This window comes from Myodes glareolus, chromosome 22, assembly GCF_982192425.1.
Source record: "Myodes glareolus chromosome 22, mMyoGla1.1, whole genome shotgun sequence".
NCBI classification, from domain to species: Eukaryota; Metazoa; Chordata; class Mammalia; order Rodentia; family Cricetidae; genus Myodes; species Myodes glareolus.
This window is the reverse complement of record NC_142047.1, coordinates 47,987,826-48,000,263: the sequence shown is the minus strand read 5'-3', so window position 1 is coordinate 48,000,263 and position 12,438 is coordinate 47,987,826. Positions and strand designations below refer to the sequence as shown.

The 12,438-nt window shown below is 45.7% G+C and overlaps 1 protein-coding gene across 1 annotated transcript in view; it reads right to left on the bottom strand.

Annotated features, from left to right (window-relative positions):
- Positions 1–12,438, bottom strand: part of Cdh13 (cadherin 13) — a 969,028-nt gene that overhangs the window by 509,362 nt on the left and 447,228 nt on the right. Inside the window, exon 4 of the mRNA XM_048437368.3 lies at positions 6,370–6,486. Coding sequence (XP_048293325.2) covers positions 6,370–6,486 — 117 coding nt within the window. The remainder of the gene's footprint in view (positions 1–6,369; positions 6,487–12,438) is intronic.

Sequence of the window (12,438 nt, the reverse complement as noted above, 5' to 3'; positions counted from 1 at the left end):
GAGTCACAGCCCACTAACTAGGTTCTAATATGAGCAGCCTCTAGCGTGGCCACCTAGAACGTCCCCAGTTACACTGGTTATCTTGATATAAGTGTAAGCGAAACCTTCCTCACTTGAAACTGTCCAGATTGGGACAATAAAAGGTATTGACACAGTGTAGTTTTCTTTAGCCCCACATAATCCTCATCAGTCTCTTTCTAGGCAATTTCCCCAAGTCTCTTTCCTGTCAATTAGAGGGCAGCTGGGCCCGCCTGGGCTGTAAATGAATGAATGAATGAGCGTGAAGCTACCCAGAAACAATATGTATTGCCCCTTCAATTGCACCAAAGGCATTTTTGTTTTTCAGCTGAGGACCCCTCTTGGCTCACTGTGGAGGAATCTCAACCTAGGTCCTCTACAAAGTGACAGCTTGCCCACTTGTGATGGGATACTAACATCTAAATCTTCCAAACTTCCCGGTGCTTTGTGCAAAGTAACCATCTTGCAAAAAGTCTGCCTTTGCTTTGTAGCACCTGAAGGAAGTTATTTTGCTAATCAGGCCTGCTTGGTTTAATCTTTGATCTTGTTCTTTCTTTTCTATCTTCTACCTTCCCTCCATCAGCTCTACCTGCATCTGTCAGACTTTTCTCTGCAGAGGGATGGGAGAATACAAAGGCCTTCAGAGACCGCTGGGTATGGGACCAAGGAGGATCTCTGGCCTCCGCGTGTCACTGTCTTCTGAATCTCTCTGGGTTAGTGCACCTCTGGCTCTAGTATTGCACATCAGATCATGGCCTAGGGTGTTCCTATTTGAAGAAAAGATTCAGTGGTGTGCTAGTGTGAATGGGAAGGTTTAGAAAGGGCGGTCTTGCCGGAGGAAGTGTCACCAGGGTTGGGCTTTGAGATTAAGTCTCCAGTCACTTCTGCTCCACTCTCACTGCTTCAGGCTTGGGCTGCAAGACCTGAGTTCTCAGCTCCCTGTCCTTGCCCAATGCTGCCACACTTCCCTGCTATATGCTTCTCCCTCTGGAACTGTAAGCCCAGATAAACTCTTCTATAAGTTGCTTCTGATCATGGTTTTTTATCCAGCAACTGAAGGTAACAAAACTAGTAGCTATTAAGGAAGACCCTTGGTTCATTTTGGATCCCCCCCAAAAGTGAACCCTGAAACAAGTCTTCTTTTGTGGTCACTTTATTCAGAAGGCAGCAAGGCTACTCCTAGCTAAGTATCAATACTCGTTGTGTGTGGCTAGATCATAACTCCAAAGAGGAGAGTCCGGAAACTGAGAATCACAGTCTCAGGAGCATCCCACCCGAAACGGAGGGTGAGGAGTTGTGTGTTCCCCAACACTCCTTGTTTGCCTTGGTCTCTGCTTCGTGTGTGGATGAAATGTTTTCTAGCTTTGGAGGAGAGCCTTTGCCCAGCAAACTGACCCAAAGCAGCTATACACGTGGTGTTAACTCTGTGGTGGATTTCCCTGGGAAAACTCAGGACACTGATGGATTCTGCGCCATCACCGGCCTTATATAAACACTTTGCTAGCAGGTCTTTCTGATCTTTCCCCATCTCAGTTCCTGAGTTAACTTTTTTGCGTTCCTTAGAGGCCCGATGTGCTTGGCGTCTGTGAGTAAGTACTCTTGCTGCCCAGGAGGAAAAGTCCCTGAAATTCTACCTAGTTTGTGTCAGCCAGCATATATCGAGTACCAGCTATAAGGCACCATGGGAAGACCTGGGGACTTAATGGCAGTGGGAATAGACAGGATCCTTGATCTTCTAGGATTAGAGATGCATAGAAAATACTAGTGCCGATTCATGGTTTGTCTGGCACTCCACTGAGCCCTTTCTTCTCATGACATTAATTTCTTATGACAAGAATTCCACAGAGATCCTCTTCTAACACGCCAAGTAGAAGAATGAGACTCTGAGAGATGAAGCAACTGGTCAAGTCACACAGTGAGTTAGCAACTGGGACCAGCTTCATGTCATCTAGCCTCTTGTCTAATACGTGCAGGGGCTGCTCACACCAACCTGAGCCCTCTCCTGTGGGATGGGAGGCTCTTGCCGATGGGCACCGTGACGGCTGACTTGAGTAATCAATTTGATGCACCGGAGACGAGGGACCCTCAAATAAAGAACTGCCTCCATCAGATTGGCTTGCAGCCACTTCCGTGGGGGGCATTTTCTCAACTGCTAATGGATACAGGAGGGCTCAGCACACTGAAGAGGGGTGCCATCCCTAGGCAGGTGGTATTGGGCTACATGCCAAAGAAATGGCTGAGCAAGCCAGGGGCAGAAAGAGAGTAAGCAGCATTCCTCTGTGGTCTGTGCTTCAGATGCCTTTCCTAGCTTCCCTCAATGGTGGGCTGTGACATGGGAGTGTGAGCCAATTTCACCCCTTCCTTCCCTCCACATGTGGCTTCTGGTTTTATCACAGCCACAGAAATCAATCTGGAACAGGCGCTCTCTTTTCAAACGGCTTCTTAATGAAGTGTTTGGTTTTGACATGTACTGAAATATAGGATGCATTGACAAGCACATCAATGGATATCTGGCATGTAATAAAGGATTTTTTTTAACTAAAATGTGAGTGCTGGCATGTAGCTGGAAAGCACACAAGAGCTTTCTGTAAAATTCTAAAGGCTGGTTTCTGCTCTCCCCCTGAGAGTTCTGGTTCAGTGGCCTAAAGAGCGGGCCCAAGAACACACATTTCTACAGGGTCCTGGAGGGGCTGACATTGTGGTTCACACTATCTCAGGATAGGAGGAGGATGGCCTATGCCTGCATCCCTCACCCTGACCACACATCAGACCTCACTGGGGTCTTTTAAATGCACCTTCTGTGCATCAGCCTGGAGTGTGTGGCCCTGGTACCTGAGTTAAGTGTCTTTGGAGATTGTGATGTAAGGTCACAGGTGAAAACCCTATCTTCCCTTTAGGGTACCTATAAAGGGCACAGGCTTAGGTCCTGCTGCTATTTAGATAGGACTTGTGTGTGACCACCCCAATGCTTCACCAATTAGAATGTAAATGTCGTTACAAGGCACTAAGACTGTAGAAACCATCTCACTATGGGGTTTGAAGCCATGCCCTTGGCATGTGACCAAGATTAGGCAAGGTCCCTAGGCTAGAACCCCCATAATAGACCCCTGGTGGCAGACTTAGAAGAGGAGCTGTTGAAGGAATTGCACCGTCTGTACTCAGTAAAGTGCTTGCCTTGTGATCACAAGGACCTGAATTTGATCCACAGAACCCATATTGAAAAGAAAAGCAGTATGGTGCAATCCCAGACCTCGAGAGGCAGAGACAGGCAGATCCCTGGGGCTCACTGGCCAGCCAGCCTAGCCTACTCAATGAGTCTAGACCAGTGAGAGGCACTGTCTCAACAACACAGAGTAGATGGTGGTTGGTGGGACAACCCAAGGTTCTTCTCTGGACTCCATATGCGTACATGTACCCCACATACCTGCACAAAAGTACAGTCATACACATGAGAGTATGAATGTATAGATACACATTAAATAAGAGAGGCAGAGAAACTAGGCAGTATACATATTGTGTTGCCTCTCTTTTATCCATGGCTCCTCATGCTTCTTCAGGACCCTGCTCACCGAGCCATCACCTGATGCCAGCACTGGGTCCTTCACATCTATGGCCATGAGTTAAACAATTTTCTTTTCTCTTTAAAGCAGCCTGACTCTGCTGCTTCATGATTGTAATGAAAACATAGTACCCTTGGTCTCAAAATTTATTAAAGATGTGGGGATTAGTCCCTTGGCAAGCAGAGCCCTGATTCTGCGAGAATGTGGTGTATGACAGTGGCCAAGGCTGTCCAGAGGAAGAGGACTTGTCATAACTCACTGCCGTCCATTCCAAGCTACTCTGTTTTCTGTGAGTCATAGAAAGTATTAAAATGTGGTACATTTACACAATGGAGTACTACATGGCAGTAAAAAATAAAGACATATTGAAATGTGCAGGCAAATGGAAGGATCTAGAAAAAAACCATATTGAGTGAGGCCATCCAGACCCAGAAAGACAAATATCACATGTACTCACTTATAAGTGGCTTACAGACATAAAGCAAGGAAAAACCAACCTACAGTTCACAACCCCAGAGAAACTAGACAACAAAGAGGATGCTAAGAGAGAAAAACAAGGATCTACATAGGAAGAAGAAAAATACAAGACCTTCTGAGTAAACTGAGAGTGTGGGGGTCACTGGAGAGGGTAGAAGAGGGGAAGGGAGGGGAGTGGAGAAAAATGCATAGCTCAATAAAAACAATAAAAAATAAGACACTGCCCAAAATTTTAAAAAATGTTCATTAAACTTCCTAAAGTGGAAAAAAAGAAAGTATTTGCTAAAAGAGATACATCTTTCGCACAATAATAGTTTAAAATGAGAAGTATATATCGATCATCAGAATAATTGGTTATTTCTGCTTTTAATTCTCAGTAGAAATAGAATCCCAATGGTCTAGGACACCCGTATCCCTTGTTAAGACTGTGCCCCCACCGCACCCCTTACTGGGTCTCTTTGCTCCCACTCCTACTTTCTATTCTGTCTCCACAGATGATTCCCTACCATGAATCCAGGGTGGTCTCTGACATGTACACACTGCCCTGGCAGAGCTTCCAGCTTCAGCCACTGTAGACTGTGATCAAATCCCAACTCCAACACCTCTAAGACAGGTCACCTCCAAGATCTTGCAGAGGTCCTCCGGCCATGCTCTCCCTGACTTACTGTGCTGCAGCCCCCTAGCATCTGCTCATCAGAAGTACTCCATCTCTCTCCTCTTCAGACCTCTGAACACACATCTCTCTGCCAACACACCGTGGACCTGGTTTTCCCATGGATACCCTTATCCTTCCAGTCGTCCCTCAGATATCCCAAACCTCAGCTGCTGTCAGCCACCTTAGCGACCATCTCCTCCCTCCAATCCCTCCGGCTTGTACTCTTTGCTCTTTTCTTCACGTCGCTGTGGTTTTGTTTTGAACAGCCATTGTCATACGCTGAAATTTTCCTATTATTAAGTTGCATACATGCCCACTCCCCTCCTAGAAGACGAGCTGCATTTTTTGCTAGTTATTCTGCATTTACCCTGTCTTGATGGGTCTGTGGCATCAAACAGGTTCTCCATCTTTCACCTGGTGAGTAAGTTACTAAAGCCATAGACCTTGGCGTTGAGATCACCCATTCAAGCCAGCAGCCATGTCCCAATTGCATATTCAGCAAGAAACAGTTACAGATTCAAATCTGAATCTCGGCATAGACATTTCTGTGGGGCCAGGAGGTACTGATGTGTGGTCTATGTAATTTACTTGAGGCCACTGTTTTGGATGAGGCTCCTGTACTAGGTCCAATAGGGCAGAGGAAGACAGAATTGAGTCACTCGTAGCGAGGTACACATAATCAGAGTGATTTAAAATGGTTCAGATTTCTGGAAAACAGGACATTCACAGCAACCAATTATGGATGACTCAATACATCTCACCCAGTGGGTCAAAGATGCCTCTCTGCTTTGATCCTTAAGGAAAATTACTCTGAAACAACATATTCATTTTAGTCCTTACTCCTCCTCATCCAGGTAAAGTCAGTTCCTTCTGCCAGTTCAGCAGGGAGCCCTTCTAGTTCACAGACAGGAAGTGGCCTGAGTCCTGAATCACCGAAACAGATACTCAGATCATTAATTAAACTCAATTTGCTGATTCCTTCCTTCCTTCCTTCCTTCCTTCCTTCCTTCCTTCCTTCCTTCCTTTCTTTCTTTTCTCTTTCCTTTCTTTCTTTCTTTCCCTTCCTTCCTTCCTGCCTACCTGCCTGCCTCTGTTTTGATGCAATGTACCATCAGTACTACGGTCCATTTAACAGTGGCCATTTTCTCCTGGTGACTTTGCACTTCAGGTTCAAGCAACAGTGCTTCAGATATAGTTAGTGTGGTTGAGTTTCTGTGATCTGATTTTATTTCTGGGAAGCTGCCCCAGCAGTGAACTTGGACTGACACATTTTAAAAACAGGACTTTAGAAAACCAACGAAACAAACAAAAAGCCACAAATCTCAACACACAGCTGTCAGCCTGTCCCCTGGACATCAGCTATGAAAATGAAGTAGTCGCTGGTTAACCAATGACTTCTTAGAATATCACTTCAAAATTATCTTCTACTATGTAGACCCCACAGTTGTGATATATGACTGCCACTTTCTCACAGTCTTTTTTCTTCTTCATTGTAAAAATGATCGCTGAAATTCTGTCTTGATAAGATCATTTTGACCTCTTACCATGCAGGAATGGAAGCCAGTTCCAGCTAATCACAATGGTCACAGTCTGCTTGTCTTGGGCATGCTCATCCCTTAATAGAAACACTCTGTGCCATTTGTCCTTTGATCAACTTACCTTGCCAACATCTCTGGGGAAGGGCTGTCTCTGGTTCTCTGGGATCAAGATGGGTGACACCACAATGGACCTCTTTTGTCTCGGGACAGGCGATGTCCTTGCAAATTTAAATATATCCTAAAAGAGAAAACAAGATGAACTGACTAAGGTCTCCCCCAGATGGGAAAGTATCAGCCCATCCTGGGCCCTTTGCTTTGTTGTGAAGGACACAACTGTCTAGACATTGTCAATTTTATTTTATCAAATATCTTTAGAACGACCAAGTGCGTGGTTGGAATCGCACAAAAGTTGACACATGATTCACAATGACAATCATTAAGCCAGTTAATTCCAACATTGGAATTATCTACCTAAGCGTCACATTGGATTTGTATACCCTTCATGCTGTATAGACTGGTCTTAATCTGCCAAACAGGTAGGAGTCGTCTGATCAGCAACCAATTTCCAGCCATAAGTATGGCTCCCCGCATGGCCAGCTAGAGGGTTAGGGGTGAAGAATAGTGAGTGCCATTTTCACATTTGCTTCCAGGCCTCATGAAGATGCGGGTGATGCCCACCCCATGATCACGAGTGCCTTTGGGATGCATTCCTCAAGAAAGTGTCCCTGTTTCACTTACTGCAGGCACTGTAAAGAGTTTCATGTCTAAAAAAAAAAAATCACTGTCATTAACTCTTGAAGAATTTCTACTATGTATTTTGATCATGTTCACCCCCAACTCCTCCCCTCAACTCCTCCCAGATCTTCCTTCACCTCCTGAGTCCCCAACTTCATGTCTTCCTTTTCTAAATTCAACAACCCATTGGCTCCAATTTGAGGGGCTACACCTTTTTAATTCAAGAACTGTATTCTACAAAGGAAATGGAATCATTATTTTACATCAAGTGCTAATGTCACATTATATAAAAAGAAGGACACATAAAAATAAACACACGGGGACCCACAACATTATTAAACTTAAGCTAGAAGCTGTTTCCTGCCTACAGAGAGGTAAGAGAGGGAGAGGGGAGCTAGAGGGGGTAACACAACCTTGATCTAATTAGAGGGCTGGAGAAAAATGAGTTGAAAACAGAGCACCACTTTCAATATGTAAATCAATCTCATCAAATACCACATGCTAATTAAAATGATCTTCTGCATCATCAGGAGCAAACACCTCAGACTTCAATGCCAGAGTGAGTTCCCATCAAGACAATGTGGTACATAAAAACTTCATGGCATCACTAGCCCCTGGTCCATAATAGTGTGTGTGTGTATGTGTGTGTGTATGTGTATATATGTGTTTGTGTATGTGTGTGTATGTGAGTACGTGTATATGTGTGTAAGTGTGTGCATGTGTGTATGTGTATTTATGTGTGTGTGTGTGTGTGTGTGTGTGTGAACCTGCATTTTGTAGTTTTAAGAGAAAACATATATAGGAAAGTCAAACAAGTCAAAAACCAGCTAAAGCTTTTGAACACCTCCACAAACATTCACACTCTCGATTTTTCTTGGGATATCGACTAACAGTCTTGGGGAAAGCCATCAGGCAATATTTGGTTATCAAGAGCCTCACAAATATCCACATCCCCTCCCTCTATGATTCCATTCTTGGAATACACCTGGGTGCTTGGCTCAAACAAAGAAGAAAACTATGCAGAAGAACCCTCACTGAGACAGGACACGTGAAAGGCAAAAATAAAAAATCAGTCCAATGTTGAGCAGCAAGAATAAGATTAAACACGAGCCTCTTGGGGTAGGAAGAGAACACCCCAAGCCCTTTCACAGAATGCTAGAGTAGCAATACAGCGAGTGTGTATTGGCCAACACGGAGGCACTTAATGTGTGCCGGCCCTTACATTTACAAAACCCTCCCAATAAATCCGTATCTCTCTTTGGCCAATGGAGAAAGTTTGGACAGATTATGTAGGAATTACACTCAATTATGTTTGCCTAACTAGCAGAGATAACGAATATCACCAACTATATTCCTAGAGAACACCCAGTTGTGTCCATTCTAGATTACATGACTGTGTCATAGAAGAAGAATATAAAAATATAAACTAAGGAGTCTTCATAAAACATGGTTGGTTAACCAAAATAGTATTTCTAAGCTGAGAAAAATGAAGCTAGATCAGGCCACTTCACAGACTAGAATAATTGTTGCAAACCTATCAAAACCTTTTTCTTTGTCATAAGTAAGTTTTCCAAGATCCCAAGAGGAGATGTGAGCTGTTATTTAATGGGGCATATATTCAGTTCTGTACAATGGAAGGCATCCTGGAATCGGAGCAGGCAGCAGTGTGAATGCCTTTCATACCACTGCCCCGTGTGAGACCTGATGCTATGTGGACCTAGGTCCTGTGGAAGAGCAAACAGCGCTCTTAACCTCTGAGCCATTTCTCTAGTCCCGCTTACAAAATTGGTTCAATTGCAAAAGCATTTCCCTCGCAAGCACAGAGAGACCTCAATTTGATCTCCAGACCACACTTTAAAATAAGGATGGAGCAAGAGTCGCAGACTTGGAATCTTGTCACTGGGGAGTGGAGACAGGAGGATCGCTGAGACTCACTGGCTGGGAGATCCTGCCTCAGAGGAGCTGGAAGCCATCCAGGAAGATGACACTCAAGGTTGTTCTGTGGCCTTTACATGCATGAGCACACATATGTGCTCTTGTGTAACACACACACAAATGTGTGCATGAGAATGACGGTTGGTTTCTAGGATGACAAAAGCTTCCGTATGCAGGCAAAGACAGAACACTGGACTCTCTCTCTCTTACTCTCTTTCCCCCTCACCTCCCTCCCCCTGTGGTGTGTGTGTGTGTGTGTGTGTGTGTGTGTGTGTGTGTGTGTGTGTATTTGTGTCTATTTATAAATGACATTAGAAAGAACTAGCAAAGAGGGCAAAGATTCTGCTGCTTTACTGGGGAAGAATGGAATATATGTAAAATATGGGATACATGCAAATCTCATTTACAGTTAAGAAAACCAGCAACTTCAAGAGCCGCACATGAGTGAATGCGTAGGACAGCCCTGTGTGGAGATTTAAGGCGCCATGCATATGTAAGGGCTGGGTGATTCAGAGCTGTAATAGAGCCACAGAGACCTCCGTTCATTACGACAGCGTGTGTGTAAATGTGTCCAAAGTGATGACAAAGCATCCTGTGTCCTCAGCAACAAACTTTCCATTGTTTGTGATGAAGGGCTCACTTGTGTCGGCAAGCCTGCTGGGGGCGATGCCATTGTTCTGGGTGCCCCCCCAGCCCTATGCCCGCTCCTGCTAGCCCATTCTTCACAGCACACCAGCCATTAGAGATGCAGTACCAGTCCACCTCTCGCCTCTCCCAGCTACCCGGATGTAGGGGGTAGGCACAGTAGTGCCAGCCCAGATGTAAAAAGCCAGAGCAAAGACATGGGACTGGGAGGGTCAGCGTGCATGTAGAGTTGCTTCACGTGCCTGTGTGCCAACTCTGAGGGTACCTTAGAGGCACCTGGAGAGAGAAACTGGGAGAGGCAGCCTTCTTCCTCCCGTTCCTAAACACCTAGGCCTTTATTTCACCTTCCAGGGGCCACTGCTCTGCCTCTGCCTTTGTCAGTTATGAGCAAAGAACCTCAGTGCTCACGAGACAAATGCCTGTGACGGGATCGGTGCGCATGAGTCTGTCCGGGTTCTCTGAAGCCAGGTGCCTCCATCACCCCCTTGCTTGTTAGGAAATCGTCTTGTCGTAAGTGGACAGAGAATTTTCTTTCAGGGTAGGGTAAAATGATGATGGCTGGTGAGGTCCTGGGATGGCACGAAGCCACGCAACCACTGGAGACTGAGGCGGCCACCGTTGTCAAGGGCTGTGGGCACCCAACAGGAATAAATGGGTAGAGGCCATCATTGCTTAGAGCCTCAAAGAGCATGCGCTTTCTAGAAACAATAGCTAGTGACGTCACAAACAACATTTCCAGTAAGGAAAGCCGTTGATAAGATACTTTGGTAACATAGCTGTCACCCTGAGAAACTGGGGGTAGGGGAGGGTCAGGGATGAATATGGGTGGGAGAATCACGGCCAAAGAGCATCCTGCACTCACGTGACGATACCCTTAGGAAATCTAGTACCGCATATAAGGAACAGATCACCACTTAAGCAAGAGAATGGAAACTGGAAATTTCCAGTGATTTTAGACAGATCAATATCTTGCTGAAATCATTTAAATATTTGTTTGGTGACCCCCCACCCAGAAGTGACCATTGTGGAGATGACACTTTTTTCCACACTTTAGCCAGCAGGACATGTGAGATATTACTCTGGGTGACAAGAGGTGATAGTTGGTGGGTGCTGGGAGACCCCAGTGAGATCATTTTTCTGAGGGACCTGTTCGAGAAGAACTCTTCCCAGCGGCCACATTGGCATCACTAGTCTTGGCCAGGCATTCTTAGGTCATTACTTGGGAAATTAATAATTTATCTATTTTTAGATGGTATTCATTACAGAAGGAAAGATTGACTTCAATTCCCTGTGTTCCTTTTGTTTTCATGTAATAAATGATATACCACAATATTAAGAAGTAAGTGAATGTATGAGTAAACACTCTCCTATGTGTGGCTGAATAACCAAGAATCCAAACGTGGAACACTGATGAGGCACATCTCCAGGGTCCTGGCACTGTGATGTTGGACTTTGGTATATACGTTTAGGATGGAGAGGAAGTTGCTGTGACCAAAATCACCAATGATACAAAGAAGTTACAGGCTTCTCAGTGGGTGTTTGGGATTTGAGTGGTGACTTTAGAAGCTTCTACTCAGAAAAAAAATTGTTTAAAAACACTGCCTGCCCCTCATTAATATTGTAAAAGCGTAGGCAAGACCGAAGATGAAGTCCCCAGCACCACGGAGGCAGGGAAGGCCCAGGGGGTGTGGTTCTTGATACTGTTGCTGACCTCAGCAGGTGCGGTCCTTCCTGGACCCTGACCTCTTCCCTCATGACCAACTCCATCTGTGCTTCTGCTCTCCACTCTTGCCTCGAACATCAGTTCAAGATTCTTTCTTCAGAAAACGGGATGCAAGGAAGGGGCCTGGGACTGAACAAAAGAAGGCAGGGGGACAGAAGAAAAGGGCAGGCCAGTATTGGTGGGGGCGGGAAAGCAGAGAGAGCAGGCAGCCTGAGACGGTTTGAAGAGGATGGGGAATGGGATGCCAGGCCTGCCCCGCACAGCAGCAGCTCCCCAGTCACCGGGAGAATCCTCTGCAAGACCTGGGTGGGGGTGTGAACCCTGAAGTTGACCCCCGCTCAAACAGTCTCTGTTCCCTGACGCTCATTACACCAAGCCCAGCGCCGTGTTCTAAAAGTTGGCCGTACAACTCAAAAATGCAAGGACCACAGCAACAGGCCCTAGATCTTGTTTCTAAACAGCCGACTTCCTCACATCCGAGCTGCCGGTTGAAAAATAATCCAAAGGCTCTGGCTTCGGATAAAAATTTGCCAAACAACACATCCAGGACACAATTGCCTCTGAAATATTTCATGAAGCAGGAAAATAACAACCCAATCAAGCCCGGCTCGTTCCACTGGAGGTGAAAAATGTTTTAAGCATATTTAGATTCTTTAGTCAGAAGTCCATTGAACCACGTGCAGTGGTGATGAGGATATAATGGGAAGAATTTTCCTCAATCTACTCTGGCATTGATGAAATATTCATGCTAAATAGCTACTCCTGAGCACCTGGAGGGATCCGCCACTGCTTTACAAATGGGCTTGTTTTCCTAATACACACAGAGCCCCTTGCCTCGACAGCTGAATTAATCTGAGCCTGTGTTCTAGGTGCAAGAAGGTAAACTCCAGGAAGGCTGCTTTCCACATCTGCCGGAGTTCAGAGCAGGGAAACGGCCTGAAAGGACAGCCCTCTCATAAACCCTGTCACCTGACTTCTATGACCGGCAGCAGCACAAGGAGGAAGGCTCATGGGTTCAGGTTCCAAGTCCTCAATGAAGGCCAGAACTCAAGTGGCTAGTCATGTCACAGTCAAGAGCGGAGACAATGCTCAGCTGGTTTCCATCAGTCTATGCAGTTCCAGGGCCCAGCCCGTGAAACAGAGCCGCCCATC